Source organism: Rhinolophus ferrumequinum, chromosome 17 (genome assembly GCF_004115265.2).
Source record: "Rhinolophus ferrumequinum isolate MPI-CBG mRhiFer1 chromosome 17, mRhiFer1_v1.p, whole genome shotgun sequence".
In the NCBI taxonomy this organism is placed as follows: domain Eukaryota; kingdom Metazoa; phylum Chordata; class Mammalia; order Chiroptera; family Rhinolophidae; genus Rhinolophus; species Rhinolophus ferrumequinum.
In genome coordinates, this window is record NC_046300.1 from 9404559 (window position 1) to 9419565 (window position 15007).

The following is a 15007-nucleotide window of genomic DNA, read 5'->3' on the forward strand; positions in this document are numbered from 1 at the left end:
CGCAGAGGGCTTCTGAACCTGGGCTCCATGGACCCTGCAATTGTAAGCCAGATTGTGCATGTGTGTTTGTGTGCGTGCCTCTACGCACATTTCTGGGGAGCAGGGACACCACTCTCATCAGGTTCTCTGAAGGATGTGACTTCAAAAATAGTAAGAACCACTGCTAGTGGGCCCGGGGAAATCTGTGGAGAGAGCCCCTGGGGAGGGATTCCACCCACCTAGCAAGACAGTAACCCTTCCTCCTCCTCCTGTCGGTCCCCTCGTCCCCCTCCCCCCCTTCCTGCCTCCGATCACTTGTCCTTCCAGGTTTCTGACTCCAGGCTGAGCCCCTCCTTTTCCCTTCAGACAAAAAGTTCTTCTAGAAAAATGTTGTCACGCCTGTAACACAATAGGGGCTATTCCCAAAGATAAACATTTTAAACATGCATTTCTGATTATAACCATAGCTGAGGCTCATTGTAGAAAATGTGGAAGGGGCTGAAAATTGTAGAGAAGAGAGAACCCTAATTCCTCACTGAGAGGTGGTCTTTGTTTCCAAGCCAAGAGGAGTTTCCCCCTCCACTTCCCACATTCATTTTTTTACTTGCAGGACCCCACTCCCCACTCTGCCCACTTGCTTCCAGCTGCCTTCTCCATCTCAGCCTCTTCCCAGATGGGAAGAGAAGGGTGGAGACAGGAGCTAACTGGGCAGATACCTCACACTTTGCCTCTGAGCCAGGCCTTCACAGGACAGACCTTGTCCCCAAGGTCCTAGGGCTGGCCGTGGACGGTGGACTCACCCCAATTTGTGGGGCCCCAAGGAACGCTTGGGTGAATGACCTCAATAATCAGGACTTGGTGTCTACACTCACTCTAGCCACCCAATGAGCCCTACCCAGATCGCCCCATTGGAAAATGCCCTGTGTACCTTCCTGACAGGAAGGATTCCGCCCTGAGCTTAGCTGCAGCCCCTCGTCCTCTTCCTGACTCAGCCTGGAGTTCCGTGAAGACCGGCCACACCCTGCCTCTCCCCACCTTCTGGGTAGAAACAGGGCAGCTCCTCTTACTTCCAGCCTGGTGACCAGTTCTCCTCTGTGCCGGGCTGTCAGGTATATATAGTTGGGCAGGTTGTACACTGTACAACATCACTCCAACCACGTGGTTGCCATACATATTTTGGGCTTTCTAGGTCTGTATACTTACTTAGACAATTTTCCAAAGGTGGGAAAACGTGTCCTGTTCTAACAAAATCAGAATAATTTGACCATCTTCCAAAGGTAAAATAAAGTGTCTCAAGAAAGGAGTCACCTTTTTCTAACCCTCAGAAGTGTGAGGACCTGCAATTCCTGAAAAATCACTTGACTATTCATTGATTCCATGCTCCCCAGATCCGTGGCCGTCCCCCTCAGTCCCTCTGCTTTGGAGCCCTCCTCCATGGTCACATAATAACGGCAGTAACACAGACATTCACGTAACACGTGTCATGGGCCAGGCATAGTCTTAAGCACGTTAGAATTCCCTGATGTAATCATCACCCCAGCTCTGGCACTGAGAGCACTGGGTCGTCGAGGCAGAGGGGAGCTGAGGAGCTGTGAGACTGGATGCAGACATCCTGGCTGAGGGTCTGCCCTCTCATCCATCCCACTGCCGGGCTGGGCTCTCCAGCCTCATGTCCAGCTTTTCCCAGCAGGAGCCTGGCGGGGGGGGGGGGGCAGGGGGTGGGAGAGGCGGGTGCTGTTACAACTGCAGATGCAGGGGTTCCAGCCAGACCCTCTGATTCAGAGGGAGAAGGTAGGGGCTGGGAACTGGTCCATTTAACCCCTTCTTATGTACCCTAAGGCTCTTCACCCTGTGCATGCTGGGATCACCTGAGCTTTCAAACCTCTCATGCCCAGGCCTGACCCCAGACCAGTGAAACTCACCAGAGGTGCAGCCTGGGCATCGTAGTTTTTTTTGGTTGTTTTTTGTTTTTTGGGTTTTTTTGCATCGTAGTTTTTAAAGCCTCCCAAGCCCACTTCCCACAGGGAATGCAGTCGTGCCGAGGTTAGTAAGCAGGCCGGGCTGAGCCGGCATTAGCCACAGTCCTGGGAACGAACCAGTCAGTCCCATGCAGGCTGGGTAGCTCCACTGGGCGTCAGGTCCACCAGGGACCCTCCCACCTGATGGGCCAGGCACCTCGGTCCCCTCCACATGGCTTCTGTCTCCCTGAGCCTCATGGCTCAGCAGTCGCCCAAGTGTATTGACACGAGAGCTGGTTTCCTAGAGGTGAAAAGAGCAGCTGTGAAGCCTCAGAAGGCCTAAGCTGGGAAGTCACACTGCATCATTTCACCGCATTCTGTTGGTCACAGAAAGGCTCGAGCCAGCCCAGATTCCCGGGTCGGGACAATAGATGCCATCTCTCCAGGGGAGGAATTATTGGGGGCCATCTTTGGATACATTCGGAGTCAAAGCTAGAAACCAGTGGCCACAGTCCTATGGGGGAGGGACCCCCGGTTCTTGCCAGGGGTCCTACCAACACAGGTCTTGAGCTCTTTCCACGTGTATACCCCCAGGTGCCAGCTTCTCGCTGGCAGAGTGGCCACAGCCCACCAGGTAACATTGTTGGGCCTTAGTTCTCTTTCCTGTGAAATATGGGGATTGAACCCAAAGGGGTCAGACTTCTTCTGTTAGTGGAGAGTTTTTGTCACATGAAATCTGAGTTGATAGAACCAAACTACACACAAAAATGATGGACGTGGGGCTGGTCTTGGCAGAGCAGAGATGGGACCCCTAACGGCCCTCCTCAAGCCAGAATTAAATCCACCACCATGCCCCTCAGCTCAGTACCTCCATTTAACACTCGAGTCTGGGCCACGTTCATTGTTCCGGCACTTCTGTTCCTAAGTGACAGAGAACCCGGTTCAAACCAGCGGAAGCAGAAGAGGTTCTTCCTGGCTCTGTCTACACAGTGCAGGAGTGGAACTGCATCAGGCTCTAAGAAGTCACCAGCACCAGGCTCTCGCTGTCTTAGATGTACGAGATGGCTACAGGGAAGCTGAACCTCGTGCCTCTCTAACTCCCGAAACCCAGTCTCCATCGTAGGAAGCACCTGTCTCCATCACCCGTTCGTGAGGGCAGGCCCCAAGTCTCACTCATGCCAGGACTTGCTAGGGACTTGTGGAAATAAAGGAAGACCGCTCACATGAGAAAGGCAGAGGCTGTGTATTCACAGCTTGTGATCATTTGCACAGGTGGAGACTGTGAGCCAGGCAGAGGTGTGAGAAAGCATGTGCGTGAAGAGAAGGGAGGGCTTCAGGAGCGCCCTGATTGGAGGCTGTGGCAGCTAGAGGTGGGCTCTCTATGTGATTGGTTGGGGGAGTGCATCTGGCCTTCTGCAGTTGGTCCTGAGCTGGAGGAAACACAAGTTAGAGAAGCTGCAGGCCGTGGCCAAATCCTGACAGTTGTGGGCCTATTGCTGCAGACCTTGTGGTTGGAATCCCTGGGCTGGTTACTGCAGAGGTTGTGGGTCTGAGTTCTGTTGCAATAGGTGGTCTGGACGTTGTCCGTTTGTATATTGAGTCTCTCAGACCTACAGTCGACTTTGGTGGTCCTCAACCAGTGCCAGTAGGATTGCAAGGTGTGTGGAGCCCCCTCACCCACTCCTAAGCCCCACCTGTGCCCCTGACAAACCCTCTGATCCACTGTCTGCCTTCAGAAGCTCCAGCTGCCTGCCTTTTGGGGACCAGCACCTTCTGTCCAAGAGCCCCCTATCAGGGCCACCTCGCATCCTCCCCACCCTGACCTTTGGCCTCAGCCCTCAGCTCTCTGTGTAATGATTGTGTTGATCCCAAGGACCCCCTGCCGTGGTCTGTCTGCCCACTGAACAGCAACCGCACGGGCTATGATGAGGAGTGTGAGAAGGCTTCGACAACACAGTACTTCTGGTACAGGAAAACCCTCAACATCTCGCCATCCATCCAGGACAGCGGGGGCGTGCAATGGGAGCCCGCGCTGTGCCTCATCCTGGCCTGGCTCGTGGTGTACCTGTGCATCCTACGGGGCACCGCGTCAACCGGCAAGGTAGGATGGAAAAGCATGAGCGGCCGGCGCTGGGGGCAGGCGGGCAGGAGGGTGGGCAGCAGCCTCCCTCCCTGAGCCGTGCCCAGAGGCTGCCTTCTGCAGTTGAGCGGCCGAAGCTGTGCCAGACGGTGTGCTGGTACAAATCACCTACTAGGTGACTATAAAGATCGCCAGAGGGTCTTGACGTTGCAGCCCTAAATCTGGAAACAAGGACTTCTCCTCTACCTTAAAAAGACAAGCATCTCTGTCCCCACCATCCCCAAATCCAAACTGCCCACATGGTACCAAGCAACTAGACAGTGAGTGTCCTCTCCTTTAAAAACCTTAAATAATTGGAGATGTCCCCGAGGCACCTTAGCCGCCTGCTGTCAAACTTACCTGCACATTGGTCTCACCTGGAGAGCTTTTGCAACTCTACCACCTCAGTCCTACCCCCAAAGGTTCTGGAGAAATGAGTGTGGGCTACAACCTGAGCATTGGGAATGGAAAAGCTCCCCAGGTGCTTCTAACGTGCAGCCCAGTTTGAGAACCTTTGCTCTCAGCTGCTTTCAATGAGCCAACAGAGCTGTCGGGCTCGATTTATAAACCTTTTCTCCGGGGTGCATCCCCAGATTTGCACTCCTGCTGGGGCTGAGATGTTCCTTTGTGGAAGTTTTTCTTTGAGTGTTTCCTTCACCCGCCATCTTTCTCAAGCTTCAGCAGGTTGGGTGTGCCCAGTGTTTCAATCTTGCAACAGTCCTTCGTGGTAGATTTCGTATCCTACTCACCTGAGGCTTAGACAGGTACAGTGACCTGCCCAAGGGCACCACCTCGTGAGACAGACCCAGCTTTACCCCCAAAGCCTCCCTAGCATCTTGGTTTGGTGAGCCCCTCCTGTGTGCTCTCTCCGCGTCTTTCGTGACTTAATTCCAGCTCTTTCCTTCTGAAGGTCCTAAGAGTCCACCCATCTGCCCCCTCTTGACCACCCGAGTTGCCTCCGTCAACCCATGTCTTTCCTGAGGCATCAAGACCAGAACCACCCACAGTATTTTAGGTACCCTGTGACGACCCCAGTACCATGCATGGTAGGACATTTTCTGTTGGTTTCCAAGAGCCTGTGACATCCAGTATCTTAGACCCAACAGCACTCTATCCCATGACCGAGCTTAGGGACCAGTAAATATTCTCTGGATGAGCTTAGAGTCTACAGAATCTCACTCTGTCCCATCCTGAAGCTTGGCTGATATTTACACTCATAAAAAGTGTTTTTGCAGTTTGTCTTTGCCAAATTTTTGTGAATGTGACCCAAAAGATCTGAGGGCAACATCTGCAAACTCGGAGATGTAATGAGGCCATTTTCCAGATCATTTCCAAATGTGTTAAATGAAGCCATGTCATGCCATGAAAACTTATTCTAAATGTCTATTGCCTCTGCTTAACCGCACCCTCTCCATGACAGAAGGACCCCATAGCTCTATTTATGGGGATTAATATTGTTAATGGTGGTGCACCATTTCCAGGCCTCCTCTCTGGAATCACCTTCTTTTCCTCCAAGTCTTTGCAGATTGGTCAAAAATGGTTTCTCCCAATAGTTTAGGCTGTATCACGTGTCCAGCAATCCTGCCAGCTTTCCCGAGCGAGGAAAAGTTAGCCACCCTTGTCAAGACTCCAAAGAGCCTTCTGGGAAGTGTATTCACCTGAGGGGAATGAGGGAAATTCTAAGGGCTTGCCCTAAGTGTCCGCTAAGTGTTTGCTGGTTAAGGACATTGGCCACCCTTCCCCTGTTGCCCTTTGATTTCCTTCAGCTCACTGGCCAGATGCCCTCTCTTTCCACTTAATTCATCTCCATCTCGCACCGGATTTATTTTCCCATAATTTCAGGTGGATTTATTACTCCTCTTGAGTTACAGTGAACTCACTTAAGAATCAATGATAAAAGACACACCCACTTCTGCCAGCTGACCCCAGTGTGAGGGGGCACAGAGCGCCACTCTGGAGGCCTTGGAGATTCATGGGAAGGTGGCGCCATGCCTCATTAAGAATGTGTGCAATTCAAGCCCATCAAACATGGGTCACCAACTATATTTCTCACAGGAGGACCTACACTTTAAGGAAATTGCTTTCACAAAAGGAAAAAGAAAAAGCCATCTGCAAAATATTTCTTTGCTTTATGTAAACAGCTCTGGTGCACATACGAGTTGGTATACAGAAGAAATTCTAGTCCTGGACGGGCATACTGCACTCTAAGGTCTCCCTGTTCAGGCTTTGTAAAAGTTAGAATTACCCAGAATATGAGAGGCAATGCCAAAGCCACCATGAAACCCAAAGATAAACTGTCGTTGAACTTGTGATGCGTGTCCGCAGGAAAAGATTTGGTTGACAAAAAAATTCCATGTATGTGCAATTTTAAAGCCCATGGAAGTGAGAACTTTTATAAAAATCAGATCACTGCATTTCTGTTTTATTTATTACGGGGACATTGTCCCCACAGCAAACATCACGGCTTTTCCTTCATGAGCACTCACGGCCAAGCTTCCCTCAGGCCCCAGTTCTGGAAACTCTGTCCTTCCTCGAAGCCCCTGACTTTTTTCTTTTTAGAGACAATGTAAGCCTTGTAAGCGATTGTGCTTCCTGCTTTGCTTAGGCCACTAGGAAACTCAGAGATGAGTTGGGCTCAGGGACGGGGCTGAGCGTCACACACACATACTCTGCGGGCTGCCTCTTCCTCTGCGCTCATCTCACCGGGTTGCCCACATTTTCTTTTTAACCGATTTCTTTTCTAGCGATTTAAACACGTTCATGTGATAGATATATGTCTGTGGGCTGCCCCAAATCTTTTCTGGAATGAGGTCAGGTTGAAGGGAGGCTGGAGGGCAGCGGCCTCCGTACCTGCTTTCCTCTTTACTGAACCGGAGATTTCCTGGTGGTTACAGACATGGGCACCCGCCTCCCACCACCGTTTCTCAGCCCAAACTCAGAACCTACACCTGACCGAGAATCTCGATGCCTTTCCAGCTATCAGTCGCCTGAACACCCGGGACAGGATGGTGTTTCATGAGGATGGTGGGTCCGTCCTGGGCAAAAGCGGCCCTCTGGTCACCACATTTCCAGCAGGCTGACTCTGCCCTCTGGTGCCCACAGGTGGTATATTTCACTGCGTCGCTGCCCTACTGTGTGCTCATCATTTACCTGGTCAGGGGCCTCACACTCCACGGAGCCACCAATGGCCTGGTGTACATGTTCACTCCTAAGGTACGGGCTCGAGGGAAGGAAGCCCTGAGGGCACCCCTATTCTTCCAGGATGGGTGGAGAGAGGGGAAGATGGAAAGTGGGTGAAAGCTGTCAGGTACCCGTGGGGTTGGCATGAGCCCTCCAGGCTGTGGGAGGGGTGTGGATTACCTATGGGCGCGGGGCCAACTGCTCAGCCAGGCAGTCCCCGAGCCCTGTGAATTCTGGGGTGTTGCATCTTTTGTCCACTCCTCCTCGTCGTCCTCACTGCCCCTTAGCCCCCCAGTCTAACCCCCAACCCCTCATTCCAGCCTGTGAACTACATTATCTACCATGAGATCATTCCGACCATCTCACACTCCTGCTTACCACTTCCGTGCACCCCCTTTTCTACAGGGGCAAATCCACACTCTGCAGGGTTTTCCTTGATCCCTCTCCTCCGCACCCACTGCCTAGGCTCTCCACAGCCAGTACTCCTCAATGTGTGTGTTTTGGGGGGCACTATTGCCTTGGGAGCAGGACAAGTTCTTCATTTAGCAAATCTGGCTCTGGAAACAAAATGACTGTGGCAGCACGCCCCGCCCCCCAGAAAATGCCCCCCACCGCATTCCAAATGGCCCCTAATGTCGGTGCTGGGATTCACCCCAGACCTAGACCTCCACCGCCAGGCTGGAGGCCCAGACCATGCAGTGCCTGGAGCATGCATCAGGGGCTCCATTCAGTGTTAAGTGATTGTACCCCGCACTTTTCCTGTGGGTAAGGAGCTATGGAGGGTGTGACAGGAGGACTGTCTTCCATCTGCTGAGGAATGGACAGGATCCCAGAGGGGGCTGGAGAGCTGGGCTCCAGCCCCAGGCCTGCCCCTGGCTGTCCCTGTGCCAGAGGCAAGTTCCTCCCGCTCCCTACGCCTCCCTCCCCCCCTCTGCTGGTCTGAGAGTTTGGGGTCCCCCCGGGGTTCATCAGCCCTGTCCCTGCTGGCTCTCCAGCTGGAGCAGCTGGCCAACCCCAAGGCCTGGATCAACGCAGCCACCCAGATCTTCTTCTCGCTCGGCCTGGGCTTCGGCAGCCTCATCGCCTTCGCCAGCTACAACGAGCCCTCCAGCAACTGCCAGAAGCACGCCATCATCGTGTCCCTCATCAACAGCTCCACCTCCATATTCGCCAGCATCGTGACCTTCTCCATCTACGGCTTCAAGGCCACCTTCAACTACGAAAGCTGCTTGAACAAGTAAGCCTGGGCTGCCCAGTGGGCCCCAGACCTGGCTGGGAGAGGGAGGTGAGCCTCCAAAGCTCCGAGCTGAAGGGGCTCCTGGGAAGAGGTGGACCCCGAGAAGTCCAGGGCCGTGGGGCACAGGGCACCGGCTTTGCAGGCCTCAGTGCAGGGTTCAAATCCGGGCTCCCCTTCACCGCCACCAGTAGTTGGCGGGCCTGTGTCAAGTCAGTGTTTGCTGGAAGGGATGAGGGCAGTTTTGTGTATTTAAAGCACTTACCACAACAGGACATTCAACAAACAAACCTTAGTTTCTTCTGCCCCATCAACCCGCCTCAAACACAACCAAGAACTCGCTCACTGAGCCATGGAGATTACAGAATCTACTTTCTGTTGTCCCTGGACCCAAAATACAAGAAACGGTATCCAGAAGGTACGCTGTCCAGTACAGTAGTCACTAGAGCAACAAGGGGTTGTTTACAAATTTAAATGACAGTTTATTTAAATTGATCTACATTTTATTTAAATTAATTTACATTATATTTAAATTAATTTGCAGTGTATTCAAATCCGTTCATACTTTATTTAAATCCATTTGCGTTCAATATAAATTGATTTACATTATACTTAATTTAGATTTGGGGTTGAATTTATTTTATTTTCATGTGAGTTAATTTAACTCGGTTCCTTAGCTGCCACATGTGACTTGCGGATACCATGTTGGACAGCAGATGTGGGATGTCTCCATCACACGAGTTTTATCGGACAACGCTGGTCCGGAGGTTAAAATAGCCTAGGTGGGGGTTGGGGGTAGGTGGGGGTGGGGTCCCTCTTGTCACCTCTGTTCCTATTCGAGGCTTCTTCAAAGCTTCAAAATACCCTGCCTTATCAAAGGTCACCAGTCAACAGATTCCCTTTGTTGAGGATCTCACCTAATCAGAAAAGAAGAGGCAGGGACAGGGCAGCCTGGCGCCAACCTTCCAGGAGGGTTTAGGGACTGTGGCCTTTCTGATCAGTGAAGGTCAATCTGGTGCTCTCCTCTGCAGGGTGATTCTGCTGCTGACCAATTCTTTTGACCTTGAAGATGGCTTTTTGACAGCCAGCAACCTGGAGCAGGTGAAAGGCTACCTAGCATCTGCCTACCCCAGTCGATACAGCGAGGTGCTCCCGCAGATTAAAAACTGCAGCTTGGAGTCCGAGCTGGACACGGTAAGGTGCTGGCAAGCTCCCGGAAGACGGAGTTCTCTTCCCCACTCCTCTTAGAGGAGAAGGGAGACTTCCCCACCATTGTCCTGGGGTGCAGTGATTATAACCCTAGTTATTAGCAAGTTCCTTTGGGTTCTCCATGTCGTTTCTTCCTTTTCCTTTTCTCTTTTGCAATTTTAAAAAGACAGGCAAGTACAAAGAATAATATAAAACAAGCACCCATCTAGCTACCATCCTGAATGTCAACATTTGTCATTTGCAAACATTTGTAAACAATTATAAACATTTTGTCATTTGGGGCTCAGGGGTTTTTTTTATGTGAAAGAAAAGAACATTTCAGGGTCAAAGTTAAAATCCCCTTTTTTACTGGCCCCAAATTTTCCTTGCTCACCAGAGGCAAGAACCTTCATTTTGACATATTTATTACCCATGTATATTCTTAAATAACATTACTGTTTTGCTGGTGATTTTTATATGAAAATAAGTGGTCCTGGGAGATAGCTTTCTCCTCAATATTCTTTTTTTTTTTTTTGAGATCTGTCCATAATGCTACATGTGGAATCTTGCTCGTTTCTTTTAAGTGCTGAATTTTATTCCAAAATTTACCACAATTTATTTATCCATTCCTTTACTAATAGACATTTGGCTTTAAAAATTTTTTTTGCTACTAAATCACCCTTATTTATATTTTACTGAATTATCTTTACTATGCAGGGATCTTTATTTTTTTCACATTAATTTTAGGGTGACTGACGAGTTCCACTGAGGGAAAATATCCCTTTAGGAATTTTTATTAGAATTGCATTGATTTTTATAATGTAGATCGAGGAGAATTAATATTTTTTGATTTAGGACTTTTTGTGACTTTTGATTCAGGAATGTGCTTTAATTTCATCATTCATTCAGGTCTTCTTTTATATTCTTCAACTAATTTTCCCTATGAAAATCTTGGTACATTTTCATTAGCTTTTCATCTAGGTACCTTACTGTTTTGTTGCTATTGTGAATTGTCTTTATTTCCTGGTTCTATTATTATTATTATTATTATTATTATTATTATTATTATTATTATTTTGCAAAAGAGCTAAAGGTTTTTGTATGTTGATCTTGGCAAGCTTGATGAATTATCTTATTCTCATATGTCTATATATTTGCTTCAGTTTTCTATGTAAATTCTTATATCACCTGCAGGTATAATTTTGCATTTTTCTTTTCAATCCTTATCTCATTCCCTTTTTCCTCTTATTGCATTTGCTAGGGCTTCCAGTGCATTAGAAGTAGCAATGAGAGTTAGAGTGGGCATATTTGTCTAATTCTTATATTTAATACGTCTAGAGACAACTTCTAAAGAGTGTCTCTAGAGAATATTTTACAAGCACAGGGAGTAGTGAAGGCTCATAGTTCTGGTTACGAGCAAGCTACCTTGGAGTTTGGGGGCACGTTGTTTCACGGGTGGAGTCGTTCTAGATCATTTCGAGGATGAGGCCACTGTGTTCCTCCTGGCTCCCTGCTTCCACTCACCTGTGCATGACCCTCCCTCCCTGGGGCAGACATCAGGGCCCCCGTCCCCAACCCCAGCCTTTCGGGCTTAGATCCCATTCAGATGCCCCAGGAGGCTGTTGGGCTTCAGCTCCTGTTCACTGCTCTCATTTCAAATGTCCTCTTTGTTGGGAGTCTTGCTTGCTTTTTTAAGCTTGGCTCAGTGTCCAAGAATTATGTGGTTATTGATTTATTTAGACTGTTCTTTTTCCTATTGTGTTTCCCCCCCCCATTACATGCTGTTCTCTACTGTTTGGAATTTATATACTCTATTTCTCTTCTTGAAATTTCCTATGTATATTTAACTTAACAAAATATAAAGTTAAACAGTATCTTGATTTCCTTCCCAACCTGTATGAGGACTTCAGAACAATTTCAACTCATCCCTCCTGTTCTAAATACCATTTTGTCCAGTTCTATCTTTTTTAAACCCATAAGTTGGATGCTACTGTTATTTTATACATAGTGTGTTTACCTTCACATTTGCCATTTTATTTATTCACTATTCTTTCTTGCATCCCAGCTGTCTTGTATTTTTTGTTTTTGTTTCTTCTCCCTCAAAATGCATTCCTTTACAGCAGGTTTCTTGATGATAAATGTTCTCAGGTTTTATTTGTATGTAAATGTCTATGTTTGGCCCCCAATTTTTAAAGACCGTTTTCCCCTAAGTAGAAAATTTCAAATTAACAGTTATTTTCTCCCAATATTTTGAAGATAATTGCCTTGTGATTCTGGCTTCTATTCTTGATGTTGAAATACTCTTTTATCCTTTGTAAACACCCAGTTCTCCAGTTTTTTCTATCTAATTTATTTCACCATCTTCCCTTTGTCTTGGCCTCTGCAATCTAAGCATGGACGTGGTGTTTGATTTATTTTATTTATTTATTTATGCTTTCCTTCATCTTTGGATGTATTTTTATTTACCTCATCTAGGATTGAATGAGGTTGGGCTTCCTGGATCTGTGGATTCATGTATTTTATCAGTTTTGGAAGAGTCATTTGTATTACTTTTTTTTTTTAAAGTACCTGCTTTTTCTTTTTTTTTTTTTTTTTGAAGATTTTATTGGGGAAGGGGAACAGGACTTTATTGGGGAACAGTGTGTACTTCCAGGACTTTTTTTTCCCAAGAAAAGTTGTTGTCCTTTCAATCTTAGTTGTGGAGGGTGCAGCTCAGCTCCAGTCCAGTTGCCAATGTTAGTTGCAGGGGGCAAAGCCCACCATCCCTTGCAGGAGTTGAACCACCAACCTTGTGGTTGAGAGGATGCGCTCTAACCAACTGAGCCATCCGGGAGCTCAGTGGCAGCTCAGCTCAAGGCGCCGTGTTCAATATCAGTTGCAGGGGCGCTGCCCACCATCCCTTGAGGGACTTGAGGAATTGAACTGGCAACCTTTGGTTGAGAGCCCACTGGCCCATGTGGGAATCGAACCAGCAGCCTTCGGAGTTCGGAGCACGGAGCTCCAACCACCTGAGCCACCGGGCCGGCCCTGTATTACCTCTTAATCGTTGCCTCTCCTCTCTTTTCTCGGTTTAGAATTTCATTTAGACCTATCAGAGAACTTCTCATCAACCCTACATGTCTATTAATTTTTCTTTTATTTTTTCTCACCTTCTTCTTCTTCTTTTTTGCTTCATTATGGATTTAGTCCTGGGATATATCTTCCAGTTCACTAATTCTCTCTTCAGTTACAAGTGGTATTTAACTCAATTGAGCCTTTTAATTTAATAATTTTTTAGACACTTTTTTTTTTCAGATGTGCTTTTTCACTCTAATAGTTTCTTGTTATATATTTATTCCTGTAATTTTATCTCGTTTCTTTGAATACATCCTAAGTCGCTCTTCCGGTGGTGTCCATGGGCAAGAGAGAGAGCAGTCTGTCCTCGAGGAGTGTTTTATTTCTGACACTGTTGAGAATTGTTGGCTCATGATAATAATAAAAAGCGGATCTACTTCAGTAGGTTTTGCTATTGTTTTTCAATTCTCTGCATGCAATTGTCCCCTTATCGTCTGCACCCTGGGCTAACAACCCCACCGTGCCACCCGTGTGCCACTGGGCCTATTTATAGTCTTAATCTGAGAGTCCAATGTCAGCCACTCTTGGGGAAGGGTTTTCTAAATCTCCTCTCTTATTTCTGCCGACTCTTCTCTCACCGTGGCTTGTCTTTTTGCAGGTTTATAAATTTGTTTGCAAGTTCACTGCCCAATCATCTCTGGGTGGTCCTGTGGGTCCTAATTGGGCAAGCTTTCCCCCAGAGAGGGCGTGTTTCTGATCTGCTGCTGGGAGCCAGGGGACGCCCCAACCAGGACCCCTTTTCACCCCCTCAGGGGGTTTATCTTGAAGCAGGAGTTCCAGGCTCAGTTTCCATGGTTTAGTATCCCTACCAGGATGTTACCACCGCAGGGACCTGGCCACTGGGCACCCTGCCCCTGCTGGCTGCCTGCTGGCCAGGCCAGCCCCCCACCATTCTGCTCCTGCGGCTCTGGCCCCGCCATCCCACCTCAGCTCCCAGCCACTGAGGCCACGGACACCTAGTCAGTCATGATATTAGAAGCAGAAATTATCCAAACATCGTCTCACTATATTTTATCCAGAATTTATGTGAGTTGGAGCAGCAGAGGGGAACTGAGTTTCCAAGCTGACTGAAATGTCTCCTCACACTTTGCAAACACGGCCTCCTGACAGCTCACACTTCTGTGCGGCCCAGTGGAGCCTGAGGGGCTGGTTTGCAGCAGGGAGAGCCCACCTCAGAATGCGGCTTCTCGCGGCCAGTTCTGAGGCCCCCCACGTTGCATAGTGGGTGTGTTTAAGGAGTCTCCAGTGTTTGGGGGGGTGTGACTGGTGTCCTCTTGCCGTGGGCAGGCTGTCCAGGGCACCGGCCTGGCTTTCATCGTCTACACCGAGGCCATTAAGAACATGGAGGTGTCCCAGCTGTGGTCAGTGCTGTACTTCTTCATGCTCCTGATGCTCGGCCTAGGAAGCATGCTGGGCAACACGGCCGCCATCCTCACCCCGCTCACCGACAGCACACTCGTCTCCCGCCACCTGCCCAAGGAGGTCATCTCAGGTGGGTGGGCCCGCCGCGCGGAGGTGGGGTGCGGGGAGAGCGGGACGTGGGGGGACGGGCAGTTGGAAGAGCTGCTTCAGGGGCCATGTGCTTGTTTAGGTGGCCACGGGGGTGCTGGCAACCGCACAGTGGTCCTGCCCTCACTCCTCCTCGCCTCGGGCGATCGGGGCCGGGCGCCTGTGATTCACCCCACACAGCTGGTTCCCCACACTCTGGGGAAGTGAAGTGGCCACCCCAACCTTGGGGAGACGTCAAACTCCCAACCTGGCACCCAGAGCTCTCCAGGCTGAGAGAGAAGCTGCTTTTGTGTTTGTTTTCATTGAGGTATAACAATTTAGTGTGTACATTTCTTAAGCACACACTCAATGATTTCACTTATGTATCCATCCAAGTAAGCAGCACTCATGTCAGGACACAGAGCATCTCCCAGGAAGTCCCCTCCCAGTCAACACGCCTGCACCCCCGAAGTCACCTCTCTTCTGACTGCTGTCATTATAGGTTTCTTTTCCCTGTTTCTGAAGTTCATATAAAGGAAATCACACCGTACGTACGCTTGTGGCTGCCGTCTCCACTGCAATTCTCTGTCAGATCCCCCCACGGTGTTGCAACTAGCAATTGTCTGTTCCTTCCCTGTCCATGTAATAATCCATCGTAAAAGCGTACATCACCATTTATCTACGCACTCTGCTGTTGGGAGCCATTTGGGTTGTTAGGGAAAGAACCTTCTTTTCCAATCATACCTC

At 49.1% G+C, this 15007-nt stretch overlaps 1 protein-coding gene across 1 annotated transcript in view; it reads left to right on the forward strand.

Moving 5' to 3' along the window:
- The window catches only part of SLC6A20 (solute carrier family 6 member 20), a 34517-nt gene that overhangs the window by 13782 nt on the left and 5728 nt on the right, over positions 1 to 15007 (forward strand). Inside the window, exons 4-8 of the mRNA XM_033133078.1 lie at positions 3811 to 4038; positions 7159 to 7269; positions 8232 to 8473; positions 9502 to 9664; positions 14060 to 14264. Coding sequence (XP_032988969.1) covers positions 3811 to 4038; positions 7159 to 7269; positions 8232 to 8473; positions 9502 to 9664; positions 14060 to 14264 — 949 coding nt within the window. The remainder of the gene's footprint in view (positions 1 to 3810; positions 4039 to 7158; positions 7270 to 8231; positions 8474 to 9501; positions 9665 to 14059; positions 14265 to 15007) is intronic.